We start from the raw sequence: 18,747 nt of genomic DNA, 5'->3' as shown, positions 1-18,747 counted from the left end.
TTGAATAGGATTGTATATATTTATATAAATATGTAAATGCGTTGATTTCAATATGCTCCAAAAGGTAGTTTAGATATTCAGTTTTACTCAACTATATTTTTACAATGGGGGTTAGTATACTCTTAGTGTTGTAAATGATAAGGTGGAGCCCACCACATGTTGGAAGGGGCTTTGCCTACAAAAGGGTTCACCCCTCCTTGTAATTAAAGAGATAGATAATATACTGAAGAGAAAAACCAATCTGAGGGGTTTTCTCTGCTTCTAAATTCTCTCCTCAATTCTTTGGTTTTATAACACGTTATCAGCACGAATTCGCTTTAACAATACTAGTTGAATTCTCTGATGAAACCCAGATATCTTATCCCTCCTTCCATCCAATGCTACCTTCTCTCTCTCTGAATTTCTCCATTTTTTTTATTCTTCTTACTAAAATCCCACAACTATAATCAATTTCATCTTCATCACTCTCAACTTGATCATTGATCATCACCATGGAGTTCTTCAACACCACCAAGGCTGTGAAGCTCCGCAGTCACCTCGACAAGTACCTCGTCGCAGACGACAACCAAGAGTCCGTGCACCAGAGCCGAAACGGCGCCTCCCGAAAAGCTCGATGGACAGTCGAGCTCGTCGACAACAAATCCCACGTCGTCCGCCTCAAGAGCTGTCACGGCCTCTACCTCGCCGCCGCCGACCACCCCTTCCTCCTCGGCATGACAGGCAGAAAAGTGCTCCAGGCGGAAGCCGACAAGAGCATGGGCTTCAAGTTCGAGTGGGAGCCCATACGCGACGGCTTTCAGCTCAAGCTGCGGACGTGGTGCAGCAAGTACTTGCTCGCCAACGGTGGGCCGCCGCCATGGAGGAACGCCGTCACTCACGACGACCCTACCACGTCTTCTACCCAGACCGTCATCATGCGCGACAAGACCACTGGCCAGCCCAGGGGCTTCGGCTTCGTTGTCTCCTCTGATCCCTCTGTGCTCGATAGGGTCCTCAACGATAAGCACACCATTGATGCCCGAGTGTTGCAGAGAGAGGCTCTTTCTCGGCCAAGGACCACCATGACCCACCTCCTGCACCACTCTTCGACGCAGTGGAGCTCACCAAATGGTCCTTTTATAGAGCTCTCATAGCTGAGTTCATAGCCACTCTTCTTTTCCTCTATGTCACTGTGTTCTCTGCTACTGACCCCAAGAGGAGTGCTAGAAACTCCCATGTCGGCAACACCCAACAAAAGGAACATCACGTGAGCTAGCAATAAGCCGCTATAATTGAGTATGGGTGCGCAAGAGGCTTCGAGCCCATGTCGATGGAGATCCCAGAGCAGCACCATATCAGAAAGGAGAAGTGCTAAAGCCTGTTTTGAGAACAGCAAACCCACCGAAAGAAAGAAAAATAAATAAAAATCCAATAAGCCTTCTGCCCCTTATGCTTTTATTACTTTATTATTTCTCTACAGTATTTAATAAGCCAATTGGTGCAGGTACAGTGGTAGCAGTGGAAAAAAGAGGGGCATGGATTCAAACCTGTACAAAACTACGTTGGAAAGCTACTTTGGTTTAATATATTATAATAATAAGAAAGTAATTGGCTTGGGGACAGGATAAAAGCAACTGATTTGAAAGCCTGGAGCATGCATGATATTCCACTAACCACTTTCCCTACTTTTCTTATTATATATTAGTATAAGAACATATAGTATAATAATATATATAATATTATGGATAGTTTCATCTCCTATATTTTTAGTGGTGATTTTATTTTCACATTTATTTTATTTATGGTATGGAGTAGGTTTATTGTCCATACAATAGTATCTATTTAAAAGGGTGGCGCGGGGTTATCGTCCATGCCTTTATTTTTATTTAAATGTATGGAGCAGAATTAGTGCCCATACAAGCACGTTTACTTTATCGCACATTTACTTTTATTTAAAGTATGATGTGGAATTAACCCTCATACTTTATGAATTTACTTTACCGCACATTTAATTTTATTTAAGGTATGGTGCGGGATTAACGTCCATACAACAAGCAATTTAATTTATGAATTTATTTTACCGCACATTTACATTTATTTAAAGTATGTTGCGGGTTTATCGTCCATACCAGTAATTTATTTACCAGCAATTTATTTTATGGATTAATTGTGCTGTATGATGAGTTTTTTTACAGTATGCAGATCAGGACCAGAAGTTCCTTGATCCTCATCATACAATTACATCAGGACTTGAAGATCCTTGATGATGATATTAATATGAGAGCTGGCAGTCTCTCCGGTACTGTATTTGTAAACATGTGATTGGACTTGAGGGTCCTTGATCCTTGACATGTAAATAAGGACCTAGAGTTCCTTAATGATGTAACAGTACCGTATTGGTTCATAAGTGCCGTACACATGGATGACAACTGTACTGGCAGATGTACTGTACACATGAATAGATACGTATTCATGACTTGATGAATAGTACCGGATATATGAATAGTGACGTATACATAAATATTAACCATTTTGGGTAAACCGTCACTATATACAAAAGGGAACCTGCAGTTTCTTAAACTCATGGATGAGCAATTAAATGAGATGCCAGAAGTTCCTCAAAATATGGACAATTATGTAAGGGCTTGAAGTCCAGAAATATGTACAAAAAATTGTAAGAATGTCCATACCATGAGAATATGTGATTTTGGCCTGAAGTTCAAAATCTAACAGTGTTGAGAACCTAAAGTTCCAACAGTTAAATGGACAACATTTGAGGTATTATTGCAAATTGTAGTACACCACATATTTCTTTGGCATAAGAAAATGATGAATTTAATAAAGTTCGATTTTGTTATAATCGACACCTCAAGGAAGAAATATATTTTGTGAATTCCGGTTGTTAAAAATACACCGTGAAATGGATAATATCAGTATAAACCTCAAATGATGAATTGAGGCTCCCCACATATTTTGTTATATCTGGGCCGGAAGCCCATGGATCCAAATATATGAGAGATCCTGAACTTGAAGTTGTGGGTATATAGTAGTTAATGCTCTTCACTACTATATTGCGATATTATCGTGGCTTTTACTCAATTCATATTTCATGTCCATTTGAAAAGGGCGAATAAATTCTGAGTTTGTGTTTAGCCCGGGCCAGAAGTTACGGGCTCACATGCATTGAAATATGAAATTTGGGAGAGTCGATGTGGTTATTTGAACCTATAAGGCACAAGGTTCCAAACCGTCATTTTGAAAAGACGTAAAAACCACAGGTGCAAGTTTAAGAATGTGCGCAATTATTATAACAGGAAAGGAGCATACAACAGATAGATTTTTTCCACCTGCAATGAAGGTGCAGGCCCTGTAAAATCTATAAAATTACATTATGTTCTGGAAGCCTCTGAAGGAAGAGGACGGCGCCTCTTAAGCTTAGCCATGAGCCTCTCATGGTCTCCCAAAATTCTTTCATTGGAGACCTGCAGCATGTCTAGCCTTCTCAGTGTATCAACAGAGTACGAACTCACCAGTTTCAACAAGGCATTATTCTCTCCTTTAAGTTTCTCAACCTCCTGTTGAGACTCATGAAGCATTCTTTGAAGAGACGAATTTTCAGTTGTTAACTTCTGAACCTCGTTTGCTCTAGCATGCAAACGATCAGCCATGTTAGAAACAGAAGCAGCACTCTGAATGCTAAAAGCCATTGAGTCATCAATAGCCTCTTCCTCAGACCTCCCTGTCAACAACATTTCATCCATTGGAGTAATGAAATTCCTAGCTACTATGACAGCAGTAGCATCATTCATCATCACAGAATCATTAATTGTGAGATGACGATTTTGGGATACAAAGGATGGACGCCAAACTTTGGCGTCATTGGTTGTTGTGGGAGCATCATTTAAATTGAAATAATTTGGGCAGGAAGAAGAGGAAGCCATTTTAAGAAGGTTTTGAAGAAAGTCTTACAAAAACTAAAGTTTCAGAAAATGAAGGAAGTTGAGTTGAAACGCAGTTGCTCCAATCAAGTTTTGCAAAGGCAATATCTATAGGCGAAAATGTGGCAACATTTCCAGGATCCCAATATCTTCTCGAATCCCCATATTATCTTTTTCTTTCCCAGAGTCCAAAACTTCACGTGGCCTCTAATAATGCATGTCGGCACTTTCGGCGTTTTCAAGTATTATTTTCGTCAAAGCCGATCTTGCTTTACGGATTTCACGGAGCTACTTTTTCAAAAGTATCCCGAGAATCTAGCAATTTTCCTATGGTTAATTTGAAATTCACCGGTTCTACCTATTCATTGTATTTGTGTATAAATGTGTTACTAACGAAATTTTCTTTGCAGAAGACATCCAGTTTTCCCCATACCTAGTGATGCGATATCTACTTGTTTTTCTTATTAGTAAGCACTCAATATGCCCAAGAAGCAAGACTATCTCTGATCATCCATTCAGGAAGCGAGACTATCCCTGATCACGTTTCCGCTGCATTAGGGAACTGTGAAGGCGACCTTATGCTCTAATCTCCTGAGGTCCTTCTAGACTAGGAGAAATGAGAGCTTGTTGTCTGCTCCCACCAGCTTCCTTCCTTGATTGCTGAGCTGGTTGTCTGCTCCCACCAGCTTCCTTCCCTGATTGCTTACCTTATCTTGCAATCAATATCACAATTTTTTTTGCATTTTTTCTCTTTTGCAGCTCTCTGTTCATAAGGGATTTTATTTCTTTAGAATGAACATCTGAAGAAAGAATCCATGAAGTGATCCTAACTCTGAGGGTTATTTGTTTTGACAGAGGCAAAAGAATTGTGATTTTTTCTCTTGCAGGATATAACTAGATCATCAAGCACTACATTATATTTGCTGGGCCGATACAAGTTTGAATGATACTTGAGAAAAGTTTCTCCCACCTAAGGATGTAAGCAATACTTGTGTTATTTTATGCTTATATACTTATTTGATATTTTATCTTGAAAGGTAACCAAATGGGGAGATAAGTCCGTTCCAAAAGAATGGCTTGTATGTATCCATGAATTATTAATGCAAATTTTACAGATTGCAAGTTGGATACATTGATAATACACTGCACAGATTAAAGTCCCATAAGAACATAATATGGGTATAGCAGTGATCAATATGATGCATGCCTGTTGCGTAGCAAATGATGTGGATTGAAGTCCCGAAAGGACAATCCTTTGACATGTCAATATTGATATTGTGCACGCCTAATGCGTAGCAAATTATATGGGTTAAAGTCCCATAATATGGGTTAAAGTCCCAGAAATTAATTGACATGTATGTATTAATCTGTGGCATGCCTGCAGCATGACAGATATATGGGTTCTAAATGTTCCAACTCCCTAAATGGAGATTATCCACCCCCTACTATAAAATAACGCTCCATTGGAGGTTATAATCCACATTCTCACATAATAAAAGCCCCCTGCAGTGGCTTGGGTACCCAAAAAGCAAAGAAATGCTTATAATTGATGCATGCGCATGCACATGAGAATGGTGGGATCATGAATTGATGAATGACAAATTTTGATTTTGGAGTAGCTACTCAAATCATCAATGGGCTGTGTTGATTGGAACCACGTTCAATTATTAAATGTCGACAATATCATTGGCCAAAATGGAATGAGGTAATTCCATTATAGATGAGAATGAACGTGAAAGAACAAACCCACAGTACGAACCCCAAAATTTGTTAATACTGAAAGTTATACTTGGGTGTTTGGAATAAAAGGGAATATACCTACTTTGTATGACACAATGTTTTTTTGGCATAAACAAGGAATGTTGGGTTTTCTCCATATTTATAGATTCAATTGTGCCCCTTTATTGCACATTTACGGAGACCAACATGTTATCTTTAAGGGTTATTAAATGCAAAGAGCATATCACCTGAAGTGATTCCCTAAAGATGTATAAATAGCTGGGTTAAAGCTATATAATGTGTCATAAAGTTTAATCCCTTTAAACAAAATCCTTGAAAGGATTGAAATTGCATGAAGCAAGTCCCTGAATGACATGTGCCTGAAGCACAAAATCTGTACTCAATACTAATGTGCATAAATTGCCTCAGTGAGTACATTGATTATAATGTGTTTGCAACACATTAAAGCTTCTGAAGAGTTCAAGAAATATTTGTCTCGACTTAAAGATCGAGCATTATGCCAACGAGATTCTTGCTTATACTAAGAAAGTATTGAAGCATTTTTATGAGGATTATCCGTTGGACACTTTAAGGATTTTTCGGAAGTATATTGGACCGGACATCATATTTTTCAGATAGAGCTCAACTCCATCACCATCATTTTGGGATGATGTGAGGCATATTTGATGCTATCTAAGCATAACACCATATACGGGCATATTTTTGAGTGAACTTATAAATAGCCCAAGTGTTATTAGATATGCGGACTCTGGAAATCTCTATGGTCGCTTACTGGAAAAAGCTAGTCATGAAGTTTTCAGGGGGAGATATTCATCAGGGGGAGCATGGTATTAATAAAGACCTTCACACACTGTACTCTTTTTCCTTCATCCAGTTTTTTTATCCCACTGGGTTTTTCCTGGTAAGGTTTTAACGAGGCAGTGTCGCTCAAGATTGACTCACAGAAGCAGTGTCAACTATGATATTCAGAAAGATGATCAACAGTATGGCTTAAAGATATTTTGCCAAGCATCAGGGGGAGCGTGCTGTCAATAAAGACCTTTACACACTGTACTCTTTTTCCTTCGTCCAGGTTTTTTTTATTTTTTTTTATTTTTATCCCACTGGGTTTTTCCCGGCAAGGTTTTAACGAGGCAGTGTCGCACGCATGTCAATATACACAGAATTTTATGTTACACATGGTTATGTACTCTTTTTCCCTTCGACCAGTTTTTGTCCCACTGGGTTTTTACTGGCAAGGTTTTTAACGAGGCATATTCCGTATCATTTGTGGTCTCCAAGGGGGAGTGTTGTAAATGATAAGGTGGAGCCCACCACATGTTGGAAGGGGCTTTGCCTACAAAAGGGTTCACCCCTCCTTGTAATTAAAGAGATAGATAATTTACTGAAGAGAAAAACCAATCTGAGGGGTTTTCTCTGCTTCTAAATTCTCTCCTCAATTCTTTGGTTTTATAACACTTAGGATATTTTATGAACCTTTATTTTTGTCCACTCACGTTTTTGAATGTTTTGCGTCCCCAGGATGTAGCGTGCACAGGAAATCCACCACCGAGCCATCTTGACTTCCGCGCCTTCTTGTTACAAAAAGGTTGGTTTGTAAAAAGAGTAACCTATCTGTATGCTATTAGAACTGCTCTGATATATTGCCCTAGAGTGATAATGGAACTATTGGCTTGTATATTGAAGTGCTGGTAGTTGGTTGTGTAGATATTATTGCTCGTTTTGACAGGTGTTAATTTTGGGATTGAGCAAAATACAGGGGAGACTCTGCCGAATTTTCGGTACGAGTCAAGGTTAAAATTACAGCCCGAAGGGCAAGTAGGTCAATTGTGCCCGACATTCGCCAAGTATTGGACACGCACAGGGTCCGACTCGAATTCCAAAGCGGAATTTGGTTCGGGTCCTGTCACCTAAACCCAAAATATTGCCCAAAACCTCTCTCAACCCAAGAAAATGAATGACCCAAAATTTGGGAAAACCCAAATTTGGACCCAACATTATTCAAGGGAGCCCACTGCACATCTCAAACAGCCCTATGTGCAAAGATTCTGACCTGGGGCCCACCTCCAAATTTGTAGCTTGCTTTTTGTCTTCTCTTTGCACCACTTGTCGCTATTCCATGGAATTGCCATTGGAATCCAACGGTTTCAAATGTTGCTCTTGTTTTTTTGTTTTTGTATGTACATATAACTTAAATTAACGATGGGATTAAATCTATGCTATTTTAACGGTAAAAAAAAAAAGATCCAACGGTCAAAATAATATTTTAAATTAATCCAAATAAGATCCAATCCCAAATCTCACTCCAAACTCTATAAATACTCACCTATTTCTCAATTAATCTACCAAAAACATTTTTTCTATTTCTCAATTTATTTTTCCTTTGTCAATTTCATCAATCTCTTCCATTCTCATACTTTTGATATCATTTCAAGCACATCATCTTCTTCATTCTCATACTTTTGGAATAAAATTAAATTTATGAAATTTCAAAATTTTTAAGGTCAAATTGTTGAAAAAATTAAATTATGACGTTATTTAAAAAGATTAATGAAGAAAAATTTTACAAAAAAAAAAATTAGAATTAAACAATTCTTAAACAATTTAATAAAGTTGAGGATTTAAAATTTGAGTCCGGAGGGTTAGGAGAAAAAACGATTTGAGTTTGGGCGAAACCCAAATAGTTACTTTTTAGGGAGGGAAAATTTGGATATAGCCCGGGTTAGAGAAGGCCTAACCCCCAAAAAAAAAAAAAAAAACATTCCCCTTGGTTGTTAATTTCAAGTTTTAATCTCAACCACACATAGAATCATAAGACATTGGTTCATAAAAGAGGTCAATTGGATCACGGGTTGACCCGGAAAGCACCATAACCGTACCCGGCAGGAATAAGGGAATGAGAGCCTCCACAATCTCGGTGATATATAATGTCGTCGTTGTGAAACATTTCGGGTTTTTAGGGTTTTAGTCCGAAGACGTCTCAAAGTCGAACCACACTGCACTGTACGAAGCATGACTGCCCAAACTCAAGAAGAGGAGCTCGCTGCCCAACTCGAACAGCAAAAAATTCATGTAATCTCTCTCTCTCTCTCTCTCTCTCACGTTACATGTTCGTTCTCAGTTTATCAACGGTTTCATTTGAGTAGAGGCTTGTGATATGTGATAGTTCTCTGGATTGGCTTATGCCTTCTGGTTTTTCTTTTATTTATTGTTTAGGAATATTGATATTGCCTGGAATATTTTTTTTTGGGTATAATATTTGGTTTATGGAGAAAATTAGCTGATCTAGAAAATGATTTGGAAATATTTTATGGTTGGAGTGTGATTTTTTGTTTGTTTGTTATATTTTGCGTTTTAGCTGCTATGGTGTTGAATTTCCGATAAATCTTTCCAATGGATCGATGAATGCGGAACACATTTCTACATAGTGAACTTAACTAGAGACCTATAAGGGTTTAATTTTTATTTAATATTATTTCCTTGTGATCAGCTTTTAGAATTAGTTTTGTATCCATTTTAGAGGGGATGTGATCCAGTTTACCGTGGGTGTTTTTTTTTTTTTTGCTTACGTTTTAGTTATGTAGTAGCTATCGGGGTCGCTTGGAAACCTTTCCTTACAGTTTGGAGAACTAGATATACTGCTGACCTTTGAGTTTTCATTTTTAGTTTCACTTGTATCATTGTTTCTTCTTTAATGCTTTGGTTGGTGAAGGTTGTTTTTTTTGGTTATCCTGGGTGATTCTTAATCAGCCTTCCATATCACACTGCATCAGCCAATTGCAAAAATGTGAACCGAAATTTGACTTTATATGATTTGCTTCTTACTGAATTAAGACGACTGAGGTTTGAATCAATGGGGTGTGAGAAGGGTCAAGGGAGAATAACTAGAACTGTCTGATGAATCAGATGATGTGAGGAGCTTCTGTTTTTTATTTCTCTAGCACTTGAGGTGAAGTCTTGTTATGAGTTTGATATTGCATGGGTGGCTTCAGACCTTCGTTTGGTTGGGAGGTCTATAATCGATTCTTGCCCAGCCAAAGAAAGAAACCTAATTGAGGACATAGGTTTTGTAAGGGTTCAGTCATTCACATAGATCGGCATATTGTTACACCTAACATTGGGGTTAATATTAGTAGGTCAAAATGTGGCATTATGTAGCTAAATATTAAGAATTGAGGAATGGAATGATCATGGAGGATCCTTAAAATATTTTTACACCTCAAAAAGCTGCATTAAAATTGTATGGATTTAGTTTTTTTTTTTTTTTGGTTCCCTCTCAAATTAAGGAATCATGGAAGTGTGGATTTTCTTAGGTGAAATAAAGAATCATTTTGGGAAGTGAACACTTCTGTGTTTAATCAGCTGCCCATTAAGAACTTGGTTTGGATAATCGAGATTAGTCAATCTCTGATTGTATCTTATTTTACTTTCAAACTTTGCTCATTACAAGGTATTTTACATCTTGCCTGTATTCTATTAACTGGAGTATGTTTCCTCAGTTGATGCTTTCAAGCATATAGCATATTTATCTGGTTAGATTTAACAGGCATGTTTATTTAGCATTTTCATCTTTTGTCCGGATTAAGACAATCTTGTTGGCGTAATTAGTGGCCTACTATTGTGACATCAATCTTGAACTATAAAATATTTCACAGTAGATCACTAGTCTAAGTTGGTATTTTCTATTAGTGGGAGAAAGAATGTGATGCTCAATCCACTCAATACCCATTGTACTTGGCTTAACTTGATTTCCAATTGACTAGTCTCAGAGGTTCATAAAGTTATATGTTTAACTTGTTTGGTTACTAATTTGTCATGTTTATGTGCAATATATGACAGTGTTTTAGTTATGTCCTTTCCTACTATAGTTGTTAACCTTGTGTTGATGGTTAGTGGTGGAGAATAGCAAATATACTCTTTTGTTAGAGCTATCATTCAATACATTATCTAGGATGCTTCACTATTTCTTTATTGGGCATGAAAGTTTGAGTGGCATTTTGTGTAGGATGATGAGCCTGTAGTTGAGGACGAAGATGATGAAGATGACGATGATGATGAAGATGATGAAAAGGATGACGATGATGTGGAAGGTAAAGTGCACATTGAAAATGTTAATTTTATTTATTTATTTAAGCTTCTCTGCATGCACTTTTCGCACGCGAAAGGCATTTTCTACTACCAAGATGGACATACCCATAACTGTCCCAAAAAATTACCCTTTCTTTCCAATTTATACTCACTCATTTATATATTTCTTTTGAAAGATTGTTTTTTCTTTATGCCCACATTCATTTATTGCATCACTCATATTAAATATATATATTTTATTAGTTTGACAATGAATTTAGGAACAAAATGTACATAATCTAAGTAATGCGGACATAGATGTTTGATCCTGAAGTATCTGACATTTTTTCTTATTGTCGCCAATATCTGATAAAAAATTCACTCTTTAAACATGTCTATACTATTGCACTATTCACCTAACCCCTTATGAATAAAACATCAAAGTTTCACGGAAAGATAAGATAAAATTTGTAGTGCCAGAAAAAAAATTAAGGGAATCAATCTGAACAGGGAAATCATAGAAACAACTAGAATTCCAAAATCACACGCCACAGAGTTTGTAAGTGAAATGAAATGGCAGATAAATGATATACCTGATCTTCGTTGTGTCATCTAGAAATGAAAGATGACATGATTGTACTGAATGTTGGAGTTTTTCTTGTCGGTTTATACTCTCAAATGAATAGTTAAACCGAGAAAAATGATTGAAGGCCATTCATCGGTATTTGTCCTTTTCAACAGATTTCAACAGATTTCTTTCTCCCATTTTCGTCCTTTTCAAATGGTAACAGTTCTACTTTAATAATTTTACTAGCCTACTTTAATAACTTTTTTTAATTTAAAAGATTGCTTTTACTATTTTATTCCTCATTAATTAAGTTGTATTATTTTAGAATTCTAATTAGCAAAGGATATTTCTTGTTATTTTGAAAGTTACACCAAACTCTAACTCTGCCTTTATATATATAGATTAGGTAGAAAACTTTTTAGGCAATCTGAGCAGCATATTTGAATTTGAGTATTAATTTTATTATTTTTTGATAAAAAAAATTTAGTTTGATTAGGGGATTGAATGATCTTTCCATTAACATAAGTAGAAGCCATGGGTAAAAGGTTGTGTTGCTGTCTTCAATGCACCATGCAGTGTTTTTGTCTCTTCGTTTAGCTTGGCCTCTCTCTTGTTCTGGTTATGATTTTCTTTCTGGGCAGAAATATGCCCATAATTATCTGGTTGTGTGACTGAAAATTTAAAAAATTAAAGATATAAGAGTGTTGAATTTTTGGTAAAATTTTTCAACTGAATGGTTTGGTTTAGCCGTAGAGGTTACCCTGAGACGATAATTCTTGCTCTGGTCCTTGCTGCTATAAAAAATGGGGGGTGGGTGGGTTGGGTTGGAGGGAAGTTCTACATTGTATCTTGTATAGTCAATGTAAATATGGGTATAAATTTTTTGTCTAAATGTCACTGGCAGGACAAGGAGATGCAAGTGGTAGGTCTAAGCAGAGCAGAAGTGAAAAGAAGAGTCGCAAGGCAATGTTGAAACTTGGAATGAAGCCAATACCAGGTGTCAGCCGTGTGACTGTCAAGAAGAGCAAGAATGTTGGTGTTGATTTGTCGCATTTTTTTTCCTTTTTTCTTTTGATTGCAACGTCTTGGCTTAAATGAGATTTATGCATATAGTTAATGTATTTATCTTTGTTCTTGCAGATTCTGTTTGTTATCTCAAAGCCAGATGTTTTTAAGAGCCCTGCATCTGATACGTATGTCATTTTTGGGGAAGCAAAGATTGAAGATTTAAGCTCACAACTTCAAACTCAGGCTGCGGAGCAGTTCAAGGCTCCTAATCTAAATAATGTGACAGCAAACCCTGAGCCATCAACATTGGCTCAAGATGATGAAGATATAGATGAAACTGGTGTGGAACCCAAGGACATAGAGTTGGTGATGACACAAGCTGGGGTTTCAAGACCAAGAGCTGTTAAAGCACTCAAAGCAGCAGAAGGAGACATTGTTTCTGCCATTATGGAATTAACAAACTGAGCCACCTTCTCGGCGAAACTTTACATCTGATGAGTTGTTTTTTTTTTGGGCTCCCAGTAATGTCTACTTGAGAATTTGAGATTGAAATTTCGAATGTCTTTGTTTCTTTAATCCTTGTACCAGTATGATATAACTCTGATGGTTATGATGTATGGTTTGGATGTCTTTGCATGTAGTGCATTGCACCACATCATTTATACAATATCATCTTGCATATCAGTTGCTCAGCATGCTTATAATCAGTGGTGATGCATATGTCCTTTTCTTGTGTTAGATTGTACTTTTGGTGTGATGTATGAAATACCAGGTTTGGGGGTTATTATCTAGGCTTGAGATTTCTTGTACCCAATTACCTTGTGCCCTCCCAGTCTCCTATCTACCGTTTTGACACCTGTCCGTCTACTGCTCGTTTGGTAGAGATTGTAGATAGACTGACAATCACTTGCTATTCTCCATATAATGATTTAAGTGATTTTATGAAAAAGCAGCTTGTTTGTTTGGGTGTGATTCCGGCCCTCCAAAATTCACTTCCAAACAGATCATTATTGATTAATTGATCGATTTATGTTTTTTTTTTTTTAAATACAAGTGTGGATGGGTGACATGATCCACCAGCCAGACCCAAGATTTTCTCCGAGTAGGGGTCAGAAGCTGGCTTCAGTCAATCCTTGCCGCGGCCTCTGTTTTAGTGAACGAGCTAGCTGACTAATTTACTAGCCTAGACAACCATGTGTTGGATGATCATCATCCCTGAAACTTGCATTGAAAGGGAAAGCCCTGATATTCTGCAGGGTTGGTGGAAACATAATTTTAATTTCAATCACTACATTTTGAGCTTGAAGAGCCCTCTGCTTTTGCATTTGTGAAGATTCAGATTTGTTACGTACTTGAGGATGAATGTACAACTGGATTTTGTGCTTGAAAATAGAGCTCTGATAATATTTTAAGGAGGTAAAAGATTAAGTGTCCCCTGTATCTGAGAATATTGAATTGTTTTTCGCACGGTGGAAATTGGTAAAAGCACAAGTCCATAACAAGTATCTTTCTTCCACAGCAAGTTAGCAACCTTATGCTTTCTTGTATAGGTAAATAAAATATTGCCAAAATGTTTATCTAAAGGATAATCTCTTGAAGACAATAAAACATTCCATGGATCGGTCTCTGCCTTCTCACTTCTAATGGTTCAATTACTTGTGTTTCCAAGGCTTCACCAGCACTTACACCAGACGGTTTTGCCGCATTACCGTTGGCTACCTCCGTCTTTGCCTCCTCATCTTCCAAACTACCCCATCTTCCTCCAAGGGCCATTGCCATCATCTAGTATATCTTGTTTCCCAATTCAGCTGGGCTCTCTTGGCATCTGTGCTGTCAGGGGCCTTCTTGCAAGCAGCCTGCAGTAGAAAACAACTGTCAAATCCAGAGAATTTTTTTTTGGCCAAGCGTTATGGAGGGGGACTAAAGCATTGGTTTGGGTTCCTCAAGATTGCACACTACCAAGTTTCAAACCCAGGTGCCGTGTTGGGGTGGGGGAAGGGGACCACTAGAACCACTGCGGTACAACCCCACTGGCATCCAGAGATTTTTTTAAAATCCTGTACTTCCAAGTCTTGTATTAACTATCACCTATAAATATAAAATTATTGTACACTTATTGCTGATTTTTCACAAGTTCAGAAATTTGTTCTCTTAGCTCACACAGCTCTCTCTCTCTGGCACAACTCTCTTCTCTTTGGTATCTGTCTATCACAGCTCTCTGTGTCTCTCTTGGCTCTCTCTATCTTGGCTCTCTCTCTCTCTAGCACAACTCTCTGTCTCTCTCTTTGCTCTCTTTCTCATAGCGCAGCCGTTTCTCTCTCTATAGCTTCGTTATGTCTCTTTCTCCCCTATTCGATCTCTTGCTCTCTGTTTGGAATCGCGAACCCTTCCCTTTAGCTATGTCTTCTGAATAGCTGCTTGCAACCTTGAAGCTCTAGTGGATTGCCGACCTCGAAAAGGTAGTGTTGATGGTTATTTTCTTAATATCAGTGGGATTATGTGAAATGAGTTATAGTTTGATTGTTTGGGTTTGTGTTAAATTCGTTTTGGCTTTAATGTCTTTGGGTTAGGTTTTGTTGAATATTCATGCTCATTCATCTGGGTTTGTACCAATTCCATTTAGATTGGTCTGGATATGTGAATCTTGAAACTTGGGATTTTCCATTTGATGTAGTAGATCTGTATAGTGTGATTCTGATGTGTTACTAGTGTACTGTGGTTGTGTTCCTCTTATTTTACAGTCGTATTGCTGTTATATTGCTATTATAGTGCCTCTATATTGCTCCTATATTTCATTATATTGTGGTTATATTGCTATTGTATTGTATGTTTATTGTGGTTATATTATTGTGTTAATGAAATGTTGTTTTGTCATGGTCAGAAATGGAGACAATTGTTATTCTCGTGTGCTACAATGGAAAATGGGTCACCTCGAAGAAGATGTGCAAATATGAAGGGGGGGACTCAAAAGGCTTAATAGTTCCACGGACCATCAAATTTGCTGAACTGTTGGACCGTGTGCATCAGATTGGTAATACAAACATCAGGGAAGACAAGATTTGCTTAAAATTCTCAGTTTTGGTGGCCTCGAATGAGTGGAAGCACATAAAGATTGAGGACGATGATGATGTCAATTTTTTTTATGAAGTACAATTTCGAGGTAACACCTTCAAAACTAGCTCCCTTACTCGTGAGTATAGAAGATAAAGGACTGACAAATGATGTAGTTCATAGTATGCATATCACAACAGATAGTAGTCGGATGGGTCATTCTTCAGTTGCCATTGTTGAAAGCAATGAAGTAACTTGGAATAATACAAATGTCACTGATTTGGGAGGTGAAGTAGGGACAGATTTTATGGATATGATTGATTTTAGCGAGGTGGAGGAGATGCATGGTGGTGATAATGGTACTGAAAGAAATGAAGTGTCAGTGTCCTCTGCCCCTCCTAATTTGGGGTGCTTGAACACAGCTGCCCAGTTGCCAAAAATGCGTTTAGGAGGAGAATCTGAACCCACTCGTCAACATTATTGGAGTCAAATGGGTGAAAAAAATCGGTATAATGCAGTCGGTGTAAAAGATGAAGAAGCATATTTGGACAGCGGGTTTTCCCGAAGCGATTGGAATCCGAAAATTACAGTTGGGCAAATTTTCTCTAGTAAGAAAACATTGTTGACGGAGTTACGGTTGACGGCATTAAGAGGCCACTTTGAATTTAAGGTGCAATTCTCTTGCACTAAGAGGTTGCTTGTGGTTTGTTGTCAACGTCCATGCCCATGGCGGGTCCGAGCATCGAGAATTGGAGAATACAGCTTCATGATTGTGAGGTGTACAACTGTCCATGAATGTGATTTGAGGTTTGTAAGTGACAAGCATCGTCAAGCAACCGCAGCACTTGTAGCCACTTCACTTAAAAGGAAGTTGAAGGATTGTCGGACAATATACACACCAAGTGACATTATGAGAGATGTGAAACACAACTTTGGTTGCACCATCCATTATTCGAAAGCTTGGAAAGCAAGGGAGTTAGCTCTATTGTCCATTAGAGGATCAACGGAGGAGGCATATTATATCCTTCCAGCTTATTGCTATGAATTGGAGCGTATGAATCCCGGCACAAAAACACACATCCAAACTGATGAGAACAATCACTTTGTGTATTTATTTATGGCGGTTGGCGCATGTATTAGAGGGTTCCGTTCTTCCATGCGGCCAGTGATAGCCGCGGATGCCACTCATTTAAAATCCAAGTACAAGGGTGTTATGTTTGTAGCAAATGCATTCGATGGTAATCGAAATATATATCCTCTTGCTTTTGGGATCGGGGATTTGGAGACGGATGCATCATGGCATTGGTTTTTCACTAAACTTCATGAAGCCATTGGTGAGTGTCCCAATCTTGTTATTATTTCTGATCGAAATGTTAGCATAGAGAATGTGTGGAACAAAATTTTTCCAACTGCACAACATGGCATATGCTTTTATCATATGAAGGGGAACATGAAACGCACTTTCAAGTTGAAAAAGCGTGATCACATACTTATGCACTTTGAGAAGGCTGCGAAATCTTATTCCATTGCTGAATTTGATTGTCATTTTCGCAAGATCAAGCGAAAGGAACATGTTGCTCAATATCTTGAAGAGGCAGGGTTACATAAGTGGTCTAGAGCTCACATGGATGGACGCCGCTACAATGTAATGACAACAAATATTGCGGAGTCAATCAACTCAGTCCTTAGGTTTGCAAGAATGCTGCCAGTGGTTCATTTGATAGGGGAAATTGTTAATCTCCTTGTGAAATGGTTCACCGAACGTCGTGAGTTGGCTTTGAATTGCACAACAACATTGTGCCCCAATTTTTGAGAGAAGAAGTTGAGGAACAGGTTGGAGGATGCTGCAAGGATGAATGTGGTTAAAGTTAATAATGCACAGTATAATGTTTTGGACGGTAATATGGACGGCCTCGTAGATTTGACGAACAACAGTTGTAGTTGTAGAAAGTTTCAGCTTGAGCAGCTACCTTGCAAGCATGTAGTTGCAGTTTGCCGCTTCTTGAAAGTAAGTGTATATGCAAAGGCTTCTCGGTATTACACTCGAAAAACCTGGATGGATGCTTATTCGGATAGCATCTACCCGGTACAACCTCACGGAATGTGGGATACTCCTGAAGATGTTTGAAGTCGAGTTGTGCTGCCTCCCATGGCAAGGGTCATGCCAGGCAGACGAAAGAAGTTAAGAATTCCCTCGCAAGGAGAGGGCAGCATTAGAAGAAAGTGCTCAAGGTGCGGTTCCACAGGCCACAATAAAAGCACCTGTAAAAACAATATTCCATTGCGCAATGTATCTTAGACAATAAGATTTGTGTTGCTTTGGTAGGTCATGTGAACTCAACTTTTATTTGTGGTGGGTTTCGTGTTATGTTGAATGGGAATTCTTTTAAATTTGCATTATTTGGGTTGCATTGCTACAGCATGCTGATTTGGGTTGCATTGCTACAGCATGCTGTATTGCTGACAGATTGCCATTATATTGACCTTTTATTGTACTGGTATTGCTTCCTGATTGCAATTATAATTTGAGTGCGAAATTAAAGGGACTGGAATGTAATTCCAAATGGATCCAAAACATTAAAGTTCTTAGAATTCTTATATTACACAGTTACTGTGATACTCCGACTATACCTTCTTTTTTTATCACAAATTCGGCCGATGCATAGGCCAGATGTGGGGCAAATACAAGGTGAAATGTCCTATGTGTTTGACTACATATACTTGTTGAAGGAGCATTACGAATGTCAACCTCAATAGATTGCTCATGTCTTGCCAAGAACACTCTTGAATTTATGCAATGTGCCCAAGCCAGTCCCAAAGCTAGACTCACCCGTCTGCCTGATGTGTCCAGGGACTCCAAGTTTCCCAACCTCACCCCATTCACTCCATCATGTGGCCCAATAAAATCCACCACTTGGTTGGTGACAACCACCGCCAACCCAAACTTATTTGCTAAACCCTTCAATGTCCCAGATATGTTGAAGAACATTTCAGACCGCCGTTTCAAATCTGCCGGTGTTGTCTAATATTGTGATCGGAACAATGCAGCAATGGAATCAATGACAATGAGTTTCACAGGTAGGCGGGTGTGATCAATGGCAATAAATGCTTCTATGTCTCCAAGGACATGGATGAGTTCTTGAGCATCATGAACACCATGAACATATATGTCTTCCAATGGCTCCAACCTTATTAAGTTGGGGTATGATGCATGATAAAGGTTGCCTAGTTGTTGCAATCGACGAAATGGGAAGCTGAATTCTGTGAATATGTAGATGGAGGAGCCCCCTAGTCCGCCATGTGAGGGGGGGAGCTGAGCTCGTACCGTAAGTTGGAGACAAAGCTGCGTCTTCCCAGAACCACTCTCCCCTACTAATTCTGTTATGGAGTTGCAGG

The 18,747-nt window shown here is 38.4% G+C and overlaps 3 protein-coding genes across 3 annotated transcripts; all 3 read left to right on the top strand.

Annotated features, from left to right (window-relative positions):
- Nucleotides 1-491: 491 nt before the first annotated feature.
- LOC117635193 lies at nucleotides 492-1,133 on the top strand. Its single transcript, XM_034369543.1, has one exon. It carries the CDS (start codon nucleotides 492-494, stop codon nucleotides 1,131-1,133), a length of 642 nt encoding a protein of 213 aa, XP_034225434.1.
- A 7,428-nt stretch (nucleotides 1,134-8,561) lies between these two features.
- Nucleotides 8,562-13,026, top strand: LOC117635648 (nascent polypeptide-associated complex subunit alpha-like protein 1). The gene is made up of 4 exons (XM_034369985.1): nucleotides 8,562-8,729; nucleotides 10,663-10,747; nucleotides 12,197-12,324; nucleotides 12,433-13,026. Exons 1-4 carry the CDS (start codon nucleotides 8,670-8,672, stop codon nucleotides 12,763-12,765), a joined length of 606 nt encoding a protein of 201 aa, XP_034225876.1. The 5' UTR covers nucleotides 8,562-8,669; the 3' UTR covers nucleotides 12,766-13,026.
- A 2,764-nt stretch (nucleotides 13,027-15,790) lies between these two features.
- Nucleotides 15,791-17,479, top strand: LOC117635192. The gene is made up of 2 exons (XM_034369542.1): nucleotides 15,791-17,103; nucleotides 17,185-17,479. The coding sequence occupies exons 1-2, from the start codon at nucleotides 15,791-15,793 to the stop codon at nucleotides 17,477-17,479; spliced, it is 1,608 nt and encodes a 535-aa protein (XP_034225433.1).
- Nucleotides 17,480-18,747: the final 1,268 nt, after the last annotated feature.

Source organism: Prunus dulcis, chromosome 7 (assembly GCF_902201215.1).
Source record: "Prunus dulcis chromosome 7, ALMONDv2, whole genome shotgun sequence".
Classification (NCBI taxonomy): domain Eukaryota; kingdom Viridiplantae; phylum Streptophyta; class Magnoliopsida; order Rosales; family Rosaceae; genus Prunus; species Prunus dulcis.
This window is presented reverse-complemented; position numbering and strand designations above follow the sequence as displayed.

What these genes read in the sequence shown, in the direction of transcription:
- LOC117635193 (XM_034369543.1), top strand. Translation starts at nt 492, where the DNA reads ATGGAGTTCTTCAACACCACCAAGGCTGTGAAGCTCCGCAGTCACCTC.
- LOC117635648 (XM_034369985.1), top strand. Translation starts at nt 8,670, where the DNA reads ATGACTGCCCAAACTCAAGAAGAGGAGCTCGCTGCCCAACTCGAACAG. An exon ending in GGATGACGATGATGTGGAAG is followed by an intron (nt 10,748 to 12,196) that starts GTAAAGTGCACA and finishes TGTCACTGGCAG; the next exon opens with GACAAGGAGATGCAAGTGGT. An exon ending in CTGTCAAGAAGAGCAAGAAT is followed by an intron (nt 12,325 to 12,432) that starts GTTGGTGTTGAT and finishes TTGTTCTTGCAG; the next exon opens with ATTCTGTTTGTTATCTCAAA.
- LOC117635192 (XM_034369542.1), top strand. Translation starts at nt 15,791, where the DNA reads ATGCGTTTAGGAGGAGAATCTGAACCCACTCGTCAACATTATTGGAGT. An exon ending in GTTAATCTCCTTGTGAAATG is followed by an intron (nt 17,104 to 17,184) that starts GTTCACCGAACG and finishes GTTGAGGAACAG; the next exon opens with GTTGGAGGATGCTGCAAGGA.